Source organism: Salvelinus fontinalis, chromosome 7 (assembly GCF_029448725.1).
Source record: "Salvelinus fontinalis isolate EN_2023a chromosome 7, ASM2944872v1, whole genome shotgun sequence".
NCBI lineage: Eukaryota > Metazoa > Chordata > Actinopteri > Salmoniformes > Salmonidae > Salvelinus > Salvelinus fontinalis.
In genome coordinates this window covers 23,251,948-23,265,867 of record NC_074671.1, presented here as the reverse complement: position 1 = coordinate 23,265,867, position 13,920 = coordinate 23,251,948, and the positions used below count along the sequence as shown (strand labels likewise).

General features: G+C 40.8%; 1 protein-coding gene across 1 annotated transcript; it reads right to left on the bottom strand.

Annotated features, from left to right (window-relative positions):
- Nucleotides 1-907: 907 nt before the first annotated feature.
- On the bottom strand, nucleotides 908-13,707 carry LOC129859248 (myosin-7-like). Its single transcript, XM_055928765.1, has 37 exons — nucleotides 13,507-13,707; nucleotides 13,063-13,206; nucleotides 12,819-12,975; nucleotides 12,706-12,733; nucleotides 12,509-12,614; nucleotides 12,260-12,352; nucleotides 11,838-11,901; nucleotides 11,649-11,747; nucleotides 11,120-11,223; nucleotides 10,897-11,035; nucleotides 10,664-10,782; nucleotides 10,366-10,515; nucleotides 10,110-10,280; nucleotides 9,627-9,936; nucleotides 9,445-9,518; nucleotides 9,062-9,267; nucleotides 8,839-8,962; nucleotides 6,913-7,049; nucleotides 6,576-6,831; nucleotides 6,105-6,347; nucleotides 5,842-6,018; nucleotides 5,585-5,730; nucleotides 5,419-5,509; nucleotides 4,937-5,326; nucleotides 4,692-4,818; nucleotides 4,477-4,595; nucleotides 4,191-4,387; nucleotides 3,824-4,007; nucleotides 3,258-3,423; nucleotides 3,023-3,147; nucleotides 2,627-2,935; nucleotides 2,294-2,497; nucleotides 1,898-2,194; nucleotides 1,676-1,780; nucleotides 1,468-1,563; nucleotides 1,236-1,370; nucleotides 908-956 (listed from the first exon to the last, which is right to left on the bottom strand). The coding sequence occupies exons 1-37, from the start codon at nucleotides 13,705-13,707 to the stop codon at nucleotides 936-938; spliced, it is 5,814 nt and encodes a 1,937-aa protein (XP_055784740.1). The 3' UTR covers nucleotides 908-935.
- Nucleotides 13,708-13,920: the final 213 nt, after the last annotated feature.

Genomic DNA, 13,920 nt, shown 5'->3' with positions numbered 1-13,920 from the left:
TCCAGAAAAGCGCTCACAAAGCCACATTTGTAGCATGTGTTGCTTGCAGTAAATCATTGTTGTTTTCTTTAAGCTTTGAAATGATGTCCTCCTTGCATTCTATGGCCAGAAAATGACATCTTCAACAAAAAGTAGAAATGACAGCCAAAATGTAATGATAGACAAAAATGCTGTTGTGGATTATTTAATGAACCCTACATGAGCATTATTATTAAGTGTTATGGTTTTTATGGAGACCTTTACCTTTAATCAATTAAATATTGAATTAAAGTGCTTCATTTTATATTGATATGTAGATTGTCTGTCACAGATGTTGCTGCAATCCATATAACTTTCATTTACAATCTATTAATTAATTAAAAGTTGTTCTTCAATAACTTTATTTTCGCAGAAGAGTAGCCTCGATGTAGGCATAATTTGGCATAATAAGTAATTGTCTGCAATTAAATATGATAACAAAATCCTTGTAATACCAGGATATTCTAGTCTAATCATATTTGTTTAGTTGTTATATGACATTACTCAGTTGAACTTTTTACTATATAGATTTGGTTGTTCTTGATGTTACTTCTTTCGGCGGGAGTAGTGAACACAGACAATGACCATTTCCGATGTCTAGTATCAAGCCGGCTTGGTGCCGTAACGTCATAATATCAGCTAGTCTGCTAGTTTATTCCGGTGTTCCTTTCATTGCAGCCACGGTTAGCACAGAGCTCTGTGTAATCTCCCGGAAGTATCGTTTTAAGGAAACCATTGCTAACACAGTGGTACCTGAGAAGATCAGCTTGTTAGTTGCAATCAACCCTTTATACTTACAAAACAATTGAGGTTGGGTCTGTCATCATACATGGCATAAGGGAGTTTGCAAATTATAACCAATGTAATTATGTTGATTGAAAGAACTGACCTGGGAGCCAGCATCACAACTCTTGGCCTCACTCCTCATCCTTTCCTTTCTGTGACAGAGAGGATAGATAAATAAGGAGAACCCTGTTTTCTGGTTGAAATTTTACAATGGGGAACATCAACATGTATGTATAGTTACTTAGTAACAATTTATGCATTTATTACTTATTTTCTTCAGGAATAAATGAGTGAATATCGAGAATTGAAATTACCATTAAATAGAGTCCAGATACCAGACGTTAAAACTATTTAAGGTTGAGGCTTTTGTCATAGGAAACTGCAAAATGATAACCTATAAAACATTGTACATTGACAGCAAATTCACTGACCTTGGATCCGGCATCACGACTCTTGGCTCTCATCTTGTTGACCTGAGACTCAGCAATATCAGCCCTCTCTTCTGCCTCATCCAGTTCATGCTGAATCTTACGGAACTTGCCCAAATTGGCATTGGCTTGTTCCTCCTGTGAATGTTTTTAAATATGATTTAAGTTTCCAGCAAACACAACAATTTGAAAATTACAGACGCATCAGTTGGATGATAGAAGGTTTTCTACTTACAGCCTCCTCGGAAGTTCTCTTGTAGGATTTGACTTTAAGCTGCAGTTTGTCCACCAGGTCCTGCAGACGGCTCAAATTCTTACGGTCTTCCTCAGTCTGCACCCAAAAAATAATGGACAAACGTTATCCGTACTGAATACAGTATACATTTTACATTTGATTCTGAACATGTTAATAGTGCACTTTCAACTTAAACTTTATGATGTACCTGGTAGGTGAGTTCTTTAATGCGTCTCTCATATTTACGGACTCCTTTTACAGAATCACTGCTCCTCCTTTGCTCCAGTTCCACTTCAGTCTCTAGCTCTCTCACCTAGAAATATATTAACGCACCATTTCTAAATACTTTCAATATTGAAGCTAGAAATATGACTAGAAATATGACATGTGACGTTGAATTAATAGAAGAGAATGTAGCTTAGACACTTACTCTGGCCTCCAGCTTCTGGATCTGCTTCTTGCCACCCTTCATGGCGATTTGTTCAGCTTCATCCAGGCGGTGCTGCAGGTCCTTGATGGTCTGCTCCATGTTCTTTTTCATGCGCTCCAGGTGAGCACTGGTGTCCTGCTCCTTCTTCAGCTCCTCTGCCATCATGGCAGCATCAGTAATGGCCTTCTTGGCTTTTTCCTCAGCATTTCTGCACTCCTGCACAGCCTCCTCCACTTCATTCTGAAGCTGGGATGTGTCGCCCTCTAGCTTCTTCTTCTGGCTCAGTAGGCTGGTGTTCTACGCATATATATAAAATGTTATTTGTATTTTACCTCTACGTACATCAAGTAGCAGATATTTTAGGAGAATCCTAATTGTTCTATATTACTGTCTTACCTGTGAGTGCAGCAGCTGAACTCTCTCGCTAACATCCAGCAGTTCCTGCTCAGCCAGTTTGCGGCCTCTCTCAGTCTGCTCCACCAGGGCTCTCAGCTCATCCAGTTCAGCCTGCATCAGGTTGTTACGTCTCTCCACAATGGCAATGTTCTCCTTCAGGTCATCATTGCTACGAAGAGCATCATCCAGCTGCAGTTGAGAATCCTGTAGAAAGAATTACTGATTTTACTAGATTTACTATTTACTTTATATACATTTACGACACTAAACAGTGTGGTTTTGCTTTTTCTAAATACACAAGCAGTTTTTAATTCAATGGTGTGGAAGTAATACCTTCAGATGGGAATGGAGACCCTTAAGTTGCTTCTGGGCCTCGGATGCCTGCCTGTTGGCCTGGCTGAGCTGGATCTCCATCTCATTGAGATCTCCTTCCATCTTCTTCTTCAGCCTGAGAGCTTCATTCCTGCTGCGAGTCTCTGATTCCAGGGAGCTTTGCAGGGTATCCACAACTCTCTGCTGGTTCCTCTTATTCATCTCCATTTCCTCATCTTTCTCCACCAGCTTCCGTTCAATGTCAGCTTTCACCTGATTGAACTCCAGCTGAGCTCTCAGAATCTTGCCCTCCTCATGCTCTAGGGAGCCCTATGAGAAGACAGCCACCCATAGTTTGTAAGATCTTAAAATGTAGTTCTGGTACTTTCACTACCAGTAAATCTTTTCCAATCTCACCTCAGCTTCCTCTAGAGCAGACTGTATCTCAGCCTTCTCCTGCTCCAGCTGTTTACGGATCTTTTCCAGCTCATGGATGCTCTTTCCTCCTTCACCAAGCTGCTCAGTCAGGTCAGAAATTTCCTCTGTGGAAAATATACTTGTACATCAAACATTTTTTGTGATATCTGATCTCTATAACATATTGATCTTCAATTGACTAAGTTATATAAACCAATGATTCTTATGCTCTGACCTTGGAGGTTCTTGTTCTCCCTCTTCATGCTCTCCAGATGATCCAGAGACTCCTCATAAGAGTTCTTGAGTTTGAAGAGCTCCGTGCTGAGAGATCTGGCCTCTTTCTGGGAGCTCTCCAGCTCAGTCTGAGACTCCTCAAACTTCTGCTTCCACTCAGCCAGGACCTGAAAATCATACAGGTATTTTAGGTAGTTTGAATACAGTGTATGATTAAGATGAGATGTGCTTTATTTTTTCCATTGACTTACAAAGAATGGAAATGTGTCTTTGTGCTCAAAACCCAACCCACCGAGACACACAGGTGCTGGAAGCTATGGGTCAGCCACAGTGCAGTGCCCCTGGAGCAATTATTGGGTGTTAAGTACCTTGCTCAAAGGCAAAATGGCAGGCGGTGTAGGATGTAGAATGGTACCAGCAACCCTCCGGTTGCCGGCTAACTCAGAACCAGGTTTTCCTGTCTGAGGATGTTGGCCCACTTCTCGAACCACTAGGCTACCTGCCACCCCTATCCTGTATAATAATGAAGGCTAATAGGACTTGTGTATTCCATATGTTTTTTTTTACCTTGTCAAAGTTCCTTTGCTTCTTGTCCAGAGAGGCAGCAGCTGCATTAGATCTCTCCACATCCACCATGAGATCTTCAATCTCATTCTGGAGTCTGTGTTTAGTCTTCTCCAGGGATGAGCATTTAGCATTTACAGCTTCCACAGCTTCCTCTGCATCCTGCAGACGCTGAGCCAGCTTCTTCCTAGATTGGCATAGATGAGAAACACATTTCAGCTGCCTTTTTCTGTCTGAAATACAGTATAATGGTTGTTTAACAGGTAATCAATGTATTATATATTGATCATGTACAGTACATTTGTGTATCGCTCATTCAGCCAAGGTTCAATATTCTGAAAAGTAAGAGGAAGTAATAAAACATCCTTACTTTGCGTCCTCAAGCTCCTCAGTCTTCTGGATGGCATCAGTTTCATACTTGGTTCTCCACTGAGCCACCTCAGCATTAGCCTTGGACATGCCACGCTGCAGCTCAGACTTGGCCTCCTGCTCCTCCTCATACTGCTCCCTCAACAGATCTGAATCATGGCGAGCAGACTGCACTGCATGGGCAAGCGCGTTCTTTGCCTGGTAAGGAAATTTTAAAAAAGATCTGTAATTATGCCAGAGGATAGATAGCAGTTGGATAAAGGGCACTGCAATTGTTGTATCAATACCTTGACTTCCTCCTCCAGTTGTCTCTTGAGGTCTTCAATCTGCTGAACGTTGGACTGCTTACCTCTGGTCAGTTGAGAGACCAGAGAGTCCTTCTCCTCCAACTGTCTGGCAAATTCACCTGTTTTCATTCAATTCAAAATTATTTTCAATGATATTACATACTGTGGTTATTCATTTTGGCTGTTCAGGTTTTTTGTTAATATACTGTATGTACCATTCTCAGTTTGAAGCTTTGCTTTCTGCATGGTGAAATCATTGATGGAACGCTGTCCTTCCTCAGCTTTTGTCCTGTATTCACTCATCTGGTCCTCTAGAGAGCGGCACATTTTCTCCAAGTTTGTCTAAAAACAAATGTGGAAAAAAATAAATAAAAAATAAATACAGAACAGCAACACTAGATTGCATCTTTAAAAAGCATGTATAGATTTTTCTCTTTGATTTACCAATGATACCACATACTTTGGACTTGACAATCTGTTCCATGTTGGAGACCACATCATCCAGCTCCAGTCTGAGCTCACTCTTCTCTTTCTCCAGCTTCTGCTTCACTCTCTGAAGGTTGTCAATCTGTTCTCCCAGGTCAGCTACACTGTCAGCATTTTTCTTCCTCAGAGTGGCAGCTGTAGCCTCATGCTGCAGCGTAGCCTCTTCAAGGTCTCTGCGCACCTTCTGGAACTCAGCCTCCCTCTTCTTGTTCATCTCAATCTGTGCAGCAGTGGCTCCACCAGCCTCCTCCAGCCTCTCACTGATCTCTTCTAGCTCTCTGGACAAGTCTGCCCTCTGTTTCTCCACCTTGGCACGGGCAGCTCTTTCAGCCTCCAGCTCTTCCTCCAGCTCCTCAATGCGGGCCTGAAATGGTAGGAATTCAAATTTGCTAGTATGATCAGAACATAAGCATATGTAACAGAAAGATTCCCTTTTCAACAATGCTATTGAAATACCTGCAGCTCCTTCAGTTTCTTCTGAAGCTGGGCACCCATGGCCTGCTCATCCTCAATCTTGCTGTTGAGTTGGCTCATCTCAAAGTCCTTCCTGATAAGTAAATAACACATTTGAGCACTTTCTGTAAAATAACTATTCATGAGATTTTGTGGGTTGTGATCTTACTTCTTCATTCTCTCCTCCAGCTGCTGCTTGTCATTCTCCAGGTCCATTAGGCTCTCCTGGGTCAACTTCAAGTCTCCCTCCAGCTTTCTCTTGGCTCTCTCAAGGTCCATTCTCACCTTCTTCTCTTGCTCCAGAGACCCTTCAAGCTGATAAAGGATATATTAAACAACATTCGGAGTCAGCAATTTACTGTAGCGTGTTTTTAGGATATTACTAATTGTGTTGTACTTTTTGTGAATTTACTATTTGATACTCACATCATCAACTTGCTGTTCCAGTTTGGCTTTGGCCTTGGTCAGCGTGTTGACTTTGTCCTCCTCACTCTGCAGATCATCCAGCGTTTGTTGATGAGCCTCTTGCAGAGCCTTCTTCTCCTTGGTCAGCTTGGCAATGATTTCATCCAGAGCTGCCATCTCCTCAGTCAGGTTTTTAACCTAAGGAAACAGAACATTGTCATTACACTTCCTCCAAACGTATTAATTGTCGTTTTAACAACACAGTAATAAAGAAAAGTGTTGACCTTGTTCTCTGTGGCATGCTTTTCCTTTTCCACTTTAGCCAGAGTGAGCTCCAGATCATCAATGTCCTTCTTGAGTTCTGAGCACTCATCCTCCAGCTTCCTCTTCTTAGCAGTTAGCTCTGAATTCATCTCCTCCTCATCCTCCAGTCTTTCTGTCAGCTCTTTGGCTTTGGCCTCAAGCTGGATTTTGCTTTTGATCAGACCTTCACATCTCTCTTCAGCATCACCAATAGTGTCTTCTTGCTGTCAATGTGTCAATATATTGTATATATAAGTATTATAAGTATTTTAAGTTTGTTTGGTGGCAAAGTGTTTGGACAGTACAAATAATCGACAAATGCACCACTGATTGTATGTATTTAGCAAATCATGTTGCTCCTCTCTCTGTTTTTCTATTTTTCTAGTTAGCTAAAAGCTAATTTTGACAAAGAATGAGAATGCAACAACTGTAGTGCAGTTAAAGTTACTCACAGTTTGGACAGCGAGCTGCAGGTCATTCTTCTCTTGGATAAGGGACACCATCTTCTCTTCCAGCTCTTTTTTACGGGCTTCACTTTTAGCGTAAGCCTCTTTAAGCTTCAGGAATTCTTCCTTCATGTTGGCCATCTCCTTCTCAGTCTCTGCTGACTTCAGCAGAGGTTTGATCTTGAAGAACATCTTCATCCAGGGCCAATTCTTGACACCCATGAAGGCACGAATGTTCCATTGGATCACAAGCAAGGCATCCCTGTGAAATTGAATAGAATTATACAGCGTTTTCTTCCTCCACCATATTGTCTGCAGAAGTTGTATCTATTCTTATTCCAACCTGCGGTCAACCATTTTCTGGAACTCAATTCTGGCAAGTAGACCACGTGATCGGGCCTGGAGGCCAGTGATAATAAGGGCGAGACGATCGTCTCTCATCTCCTCAAGGGTACCCAGGAGACCAGCCTTGAAGAACACCTAAAGATACACAAGTTCATAATGTAGTGCTTGTATTGTCTTGTATTTGGCAGGATTGTATTTTTATGCCAGTTGACCATAAATAACTTGAATGTGTTCTCCCCAGATTTACAAAATGTGGTAGTTCTATTTAGATTGATGATTTCATGCCAATTTCTACAAAAATGACACAAATTGACCTCAAGTTGGCCCTGTAATGAGCTAATTATATTTGGCCAAGGCTTTGGATCTGTTGGTAACCGCACCTTTCTGCCCGCATCCTGCCTCCCTGGATCCCGCTGGAAAGACCAGTATCATGTTCTGTTTTTTTACCTTCAGGCCTGCATTTGTGTTGTCCCTCTCCCTTCACATTTCTCACTGTCAATTGTGAATGATAATTCTTCAAGTTTTACCGGTGAAATGTATTTGCAAAAACTGCATGCCTTTCATTTGATCTCAATCAGTTTCATGGGATTATGCATTTAGATCTTCTAGTCGTGTAGATTGAGCGACTTTTATAGCAGATGGTGTTAACAACCTGTAGTATACCTGTGTTTTTTTTTCAACTAAAGTACATATTTTGCTTAGTGGCACGCATTGTTGAATTCTGGCCACATGAGACAAAAATGCAAACATTCGCACAATCCTCCTAAAATCTCATAAGAAATTAGGTGCTGTTTTTTTCTTACAGTAACGTTATACTATGCTATTATAGTCAGTTCTGTTATGTACAATACTGTCATTGGGATCTTGCAGACATTGATTCAGCTTTGATCTAACTTTATTAAACAAGAACAATTCGCCATAGTAGCCTGTTCTCTACGAGTAGAGCAGAGACTGTGCGTGAGTAGAGAATCCCACACATGCGCAGAAGCTTTGGGACCTTTAACCTGGGAAGAGGGGTCCAGAAAAGTCACATCCACAGCCACTCTATTGATTTTAGAACTTCAATCCCAGCATGTTGACCAAGAGTTACACAATTTGGCAAGGTCTTTAAAAACATATACAAAAACAGTATGGCCACAATGCTTTTAGTTGCTTATAAGTAGCTAATATAGATATGGATCTACCACATGGTGGCACTATACCAAAGAGTATAACAAACATAAGGAACACCTTCATAATATTGACTTGCCCCCCCCACCCCCCGACTTTGCCCTCAGAATAGCCTCAATTCGTCGGGGCTTGGACTCTACAAGGTGCCGAAAGCATTCCACAGGGATGCTGGCCCAAGTTGACTCCAACGAGATGGCTGGATGTCTTTGGGTGGTGGAACATTCTTAATACACACGGAAACTGTTAACAGTGAAAAACCCAGCAGTGTTGTAGTTATTGAAACAAACTGGTGCGCCAAGCACCTACTATCATACCCCGTTCAAAGGCACTTCCATTTTTGTTTTTCCCATTCACCCTCTGAATGGCACACGTACACAATTCATGTCTCAATTCTCTTAAAGCTTAAAAATCATCCTTTAACCTGTCTCCTCCCCTTCATCTGCACTGATTAAAGTGGATTTAACAAGTGACATCAATATGGGATCAAAGCTTTCACCGGGATTCACCTGGTCAGTCTGTCATGGAAAGAGCAGGTCCTCGACTTGACCCATTGGTTCTTAATGTTTTGTATACTCAGTTTTTATCTCGACTAGACACAGATGACATGAGGTAAGCATGATCCGTGGTATATCAGTACTTATTTCAAAATGCATTGTTCAGGTTACCATGATAGCGATGTATTGGTAATATTGCTGCTATTTTTCCATCCTGTTCCAACAGGTCTTATTGCTTTTCATCTATTTAGAGAACTTACCTTAGTGTGTCCTAATCTGTACTGGGTATGGTCAATGTCCAGAGAGCCCAACAGTTTTTCAGCTGCCTTCATGTTGTCCATGAACTGACCCTCAGGGATAGCATTTGGATTGAGGATGCGGTATCTGAATTTAAATCAGAAAGCAAATATCTTAAAAAAGAGAACATTTGAATAGTTAAACAGTTGAATTTATTTTAGAAAAGAAATTAATCATTATTTTTGCCTTTGTTTGAAGTCAGCATACAGGATTCTGTTGGGGAAGCCCTTTCTGCAGATCCTGATGCCTTCCAGCACACCGTTACAGCGCAGCTGGTGCATGACCAGAGGATTCTCCATGGCCCCAGGAGTCTTGGTCTCGTTGGGGATGATGCAACGCACAAAGTGGGGGTGAGTAGACCTCAAGTTGGTCATGAGTTTACCCAAGTTCTCCTGTGAGTATGACAAATGTAGAATTTTCCATCAGTGAATGAGTCTCCAAGTACCTCACGAGTCACAACGGCATTTAATGCTAACATGCCAATCCACAACATACTGGCATCTCAAGTATAGTACAAATATAATACATTTGTTCATTATACATATATATTGATTTAAGCTCAGATTTACCCTGTGCAATGCAGACACAGTCTGGAAGGAAGAGCCTTTCTTCTTTTTTCCTCCAGCCGCTTTTTCTTCAGGTGCTGTATGATAATGAAATAACTATTCAAATATACTATTATGACCACAATTTTGTCTATTTGTATTTATGTTAGTGGTTTGTAGTCTTTGCATATATAAACACATAGTACCTCCTTCTGCACCAGCATAGTTCACAAAGAGGTTGGACAGGAACTTAAGACTTGACTTCTGGAACAGTCCGACCACAGTCTCATTCAGCGGGTCCTTGTTCTTCACCAGCCAGTTACCAATGTTGTAGTCAACAATGCCAGCATAGTGAACCAGGGAGAAATGGGCCTCTGGTCTACCCTTAACAATCCTAGGCTTCTGGAAGCATGCATTTTTGCCCAGATGGGTGTCATACAGCTTAGCTTTGAATGTAGAATCACTGGCCTTAGGGAACATGCACTCCTCTTCAAGGATGGACATGATACCCATGGGCTAGTGGAAGGAATGAATGAAAATAAATTAATGTTAAGGGAAAAGCATAGTGAATAAATATCAGAATAATTTGTAATGGAATTTATTTATTACAATTTCCCTTGTAATGTTTGAAATCTCAAAGATTACTTAGGATTCATCATATAAACTTCTGCAAAACTGAAGACACCAACCCTTTCAATGAGGTCAATGCAGGCAGCCAAGTCCATGCCAAAGTCAATGAACTCCCAGACGATGCCCTCTTTCTTATACTCTTCCTGCTCCAGCACAAACATGTGGTGGTTGAAGAACTGCTGCAGCTTCTCATTAGTGAAGTTGATGCACAGCTGCTCAAATGTGTTGAACTGAAATAGAAATTCACAGTTACTTTATTTTGTCTGCTGTAATGTTCTAGATTCCATTTTTATCAAATTTACATCAAACACTCACATCAAAGATCTCAAAGCCAGCAATGTCTAGCACACCAATGTAGTGCTGGCGAGCATTCTTAGTGTCCAGAGTAAGGTTGATTCTTATCACCATCCAGAGGAACATGTTCTCGTAAACTTTCTTTGACAGTGCACCAATGGAGTAGTACACCTACAAAATATAGAGAAAATAAATTACTGAAACATAGCCTCAACATAAACGTGGGAATTACAGGTATGAAAATATTAGCAACCCTATACAGAAGTGTTAGGCTCAGAATTATTAGCTCCTTGAAATGTAAAACTATTTTGAGACTCACCTGGTCAACATTCTGACCTTTGGTGACCCACTCATTTCCTACTTTGACCCTTGGATGACACAGCCCCTTGACTAGGTCAGCAGAGTTCAGGCCCATCAGATATGCAGCTTTGTCAATATCTGGAAAGGCAAAGTTGTATGATTGGAAGAGGCACACTAACTGCTTTTTGATGTTCAGATTTTTCAGATACTATTTCATAATGAAGTGAAAGGTTTTAAATCTTCAGCACTCACCCTCCGTGCCATCTGCTTCTGCTTGCTCCTCCCGCTGCTTATTCTTGAACTTCATGTTCCCGTAGTGCATGATGGCACCAGTCAGCTTATAAATGCCATTCTTCTCCTCTTGGGAGAAGCCCAGTACATCAAAGGCATCCTAGTTCCAAAAATGCCATTGTTTTGTATTGGAGAAAGAGTTGGATACAAGTGGGAAATGATCGTATGTATATGTTATACTCACATCAGTAGCCATTAGCTCATCTGCATCATTAATGGAAGTTACAGCAATCTCTCCTTGGGAGATGAAGGCATAGTCATAGGGATTGCTGGTGATGAGTAGCATCTCTGAAAAGAATTGAACAGCACAGTTTAATTTGTGTTTGGGCTGTGGTATAGGTCAAAACAAGATACACTCAGTATTAGGATTGGGGTCAATTCTAAAATTGGCATTGTGTTATATTATAAATAGACAGGATGGCAAATTAGTCCTAATCAAGTTTTGAAAACTGCAGCTGGAGATTGATTTGTGTTAATCCAATTTCAGTGTTGCATACTTGCATGGAACTTAAATAATTTCAACTTTCTTATGAAAAAAGGAAACGTTACAACATAAATCACGCTACATTGTGCTGAGGGTTTTACGCTGGGGGATGGGGTAGCACACTCTCTGGGCTCGCTGCACCATACGAATTTAATTGGATTTCATCAGAAATGTTCAGTATAATCCTGAATTACCTCAACCCTACTCAGTTTGATGATTTAATACTCACCCAGCAGTTCTGGTTTCTTTTGTGACAGGATCTGGTAGAAGATGTGATAGTCTCTCTCAGCCTTGAGCTGGAAAGTTACACGTGACTTCTCCAAAAGATCTGATCAGTATGGGAAAGTGATTTTGGTATTAATGTGTTTCCTGTCAAAGAGATCTGTTTGAGCCTGGGCAAGTTGAGTGTTGTACTCACAAGTCTCAATGTCAGCAGAGGAAAGCTTCCCACTGACTCCAAAATGAATGCGGATGAATTTACCCTGCAAATTATAGTAATAGCGTAAATTAATGAGAGCTGGATTCAAGTAGTATTTGTTTTCTTTTTGAATACCTTAGGTGCGCTTGATTGAGCTTGCATGGTGTAATGGAACTGATGGAATACTCCTAAAAGTTTAAATCACACATTTCTGGTAGGCTCAATCAAACACTGAAAGTATGTGAAACAGAACAAATACTTTTTAACCCAGGTCTGGTGCACAGACAGTCCCAAAAGGGAAGATTAGCTGATGGACCTGAGGAAGATTGGCTAACGTCATGACATCAGCTAATGGTTATACAATTCAAATCCAGAAGATAGGATTTGAATGATATTTGACAAACAAACAAGACCAAACTTACGAATCGGGAGGAGTTGTCATTCCTGATGGTCTTGGCATTACCAAAAGCCTCCAGGGCAGGATTGGCCTGGATGATTTGATCCTCCAGGGTCCCCTACAACCCAACAACCACACAGTGTTAAAATGCTGCCTTAAAATAAATACTGTAATGAACATATATTGGATTTTGTCAACATACTGTATGTCCATCCAGCCATGAAGAATGTTTAATTTTGGATCGATAATAATGAATATTTGCATTCTTTTTTACCTTTTTTTCTTCTGCTGCACTTTTCTTTCCGCTAACAGCAGCAATGCTGGCGAAATACTGGATGACTCTCTTGGTGTTAACAGTCTTTCCAGCACCGGATTCTCCACTGGGATTTAAAATACAAATGTTGATGTCTCAGAATTTCTCTTAACTTTAAATAGTCTCAAATGGATATAGCCTTTGGTTGATGTACTTACGTGATAAGGACAGACTGATTTTCCCTGTCTGTTGAAAGAGAAGTATCAGTAAATGTGACATTATCCAAATATCATTTGATTTATATAGATGAAAAGGAGAAGTTATATTTTACCTGACAACATGTACTGGTAGGCATTGTCAGAGATGGAGAAGATGTGAGGAGGAGCTTCTGTCCTCTTCTTGCCTCTGTATGCATTGACAACAGACTGATCGTACACTGGCAGCCACTTGTATGGGTTGACAGTGACACAGAACAGCCCTGAGTAGGTCTGTCAAAGACAATGGGATGCATATTTAGTTTAATTCATTTGAATGAATGATTGATTCAATGGAGATATTAGCAGGTCATTACTTACGTAGATCATCCAGGCTGCGTAACGCTCTTTGAGGTTAAACAGCACAGCGGGCTCGTGCAGGAAGGTGAACATCGCCATGTCCTCAATTTTATCAAACTTTGGCGGGTTCTGGGGGTGGACGTCATCCTCCTTCACAGTAACAGTCTGAAAGAAGAGCAAATTCAATTGTTTGTTTCATTTTCAAGGTGCAGAGGTGTTCTCATCCTAATTTGAGATTACACACAATATTGAATTGTCACAAATCATCCATTTACATGTAATGCCTGATTTACATAAAGCATGTTCGAGATCTCAAGTTAGGATTCTTCTTTTTGTTGTCTCTTGTGAGAATCATACTTATAGTAATCTATAAAGCGCATAGAGTTATCCTAGTAGGAAAATTAATTATCTTATGATTTTCCATGTGTCCATTTTCCAGATCATATTCTTCAACAAAATATTTACCTTTCCAAACTCCGTATCAGCGGTGACTTTAGCCCCATCTCTGCTGGTGATTGTGGCCTTGACGTATTCAACCTCAGGGTCAGGCACATAGCACTCTCTCTTTATGTCAAAGGGTCTAGTCTGGCATTCCATACGCTCCTTGTCTGACTTACGCAGAAAGGAAGCTGCGGCGCCAAACTCTGCCATCAAACTGTCCCCCATTCTTAAACCTGTGCAGGCAGGAACAGAGCATTGAATACATACATTGCCTTCAGAAAGCATTCATATCCCTTGACTTATTCCACATATAGTTTTTTTCATCCGGAATTCAAAATGGATTAAATCGATTTAGTGAGTCCATGCAATTTATTATGTAACTTGTTAAGCAACTTTTTATTCCTGAACTCGTTTAGGCTTGCAATAACAAGTGGTTGA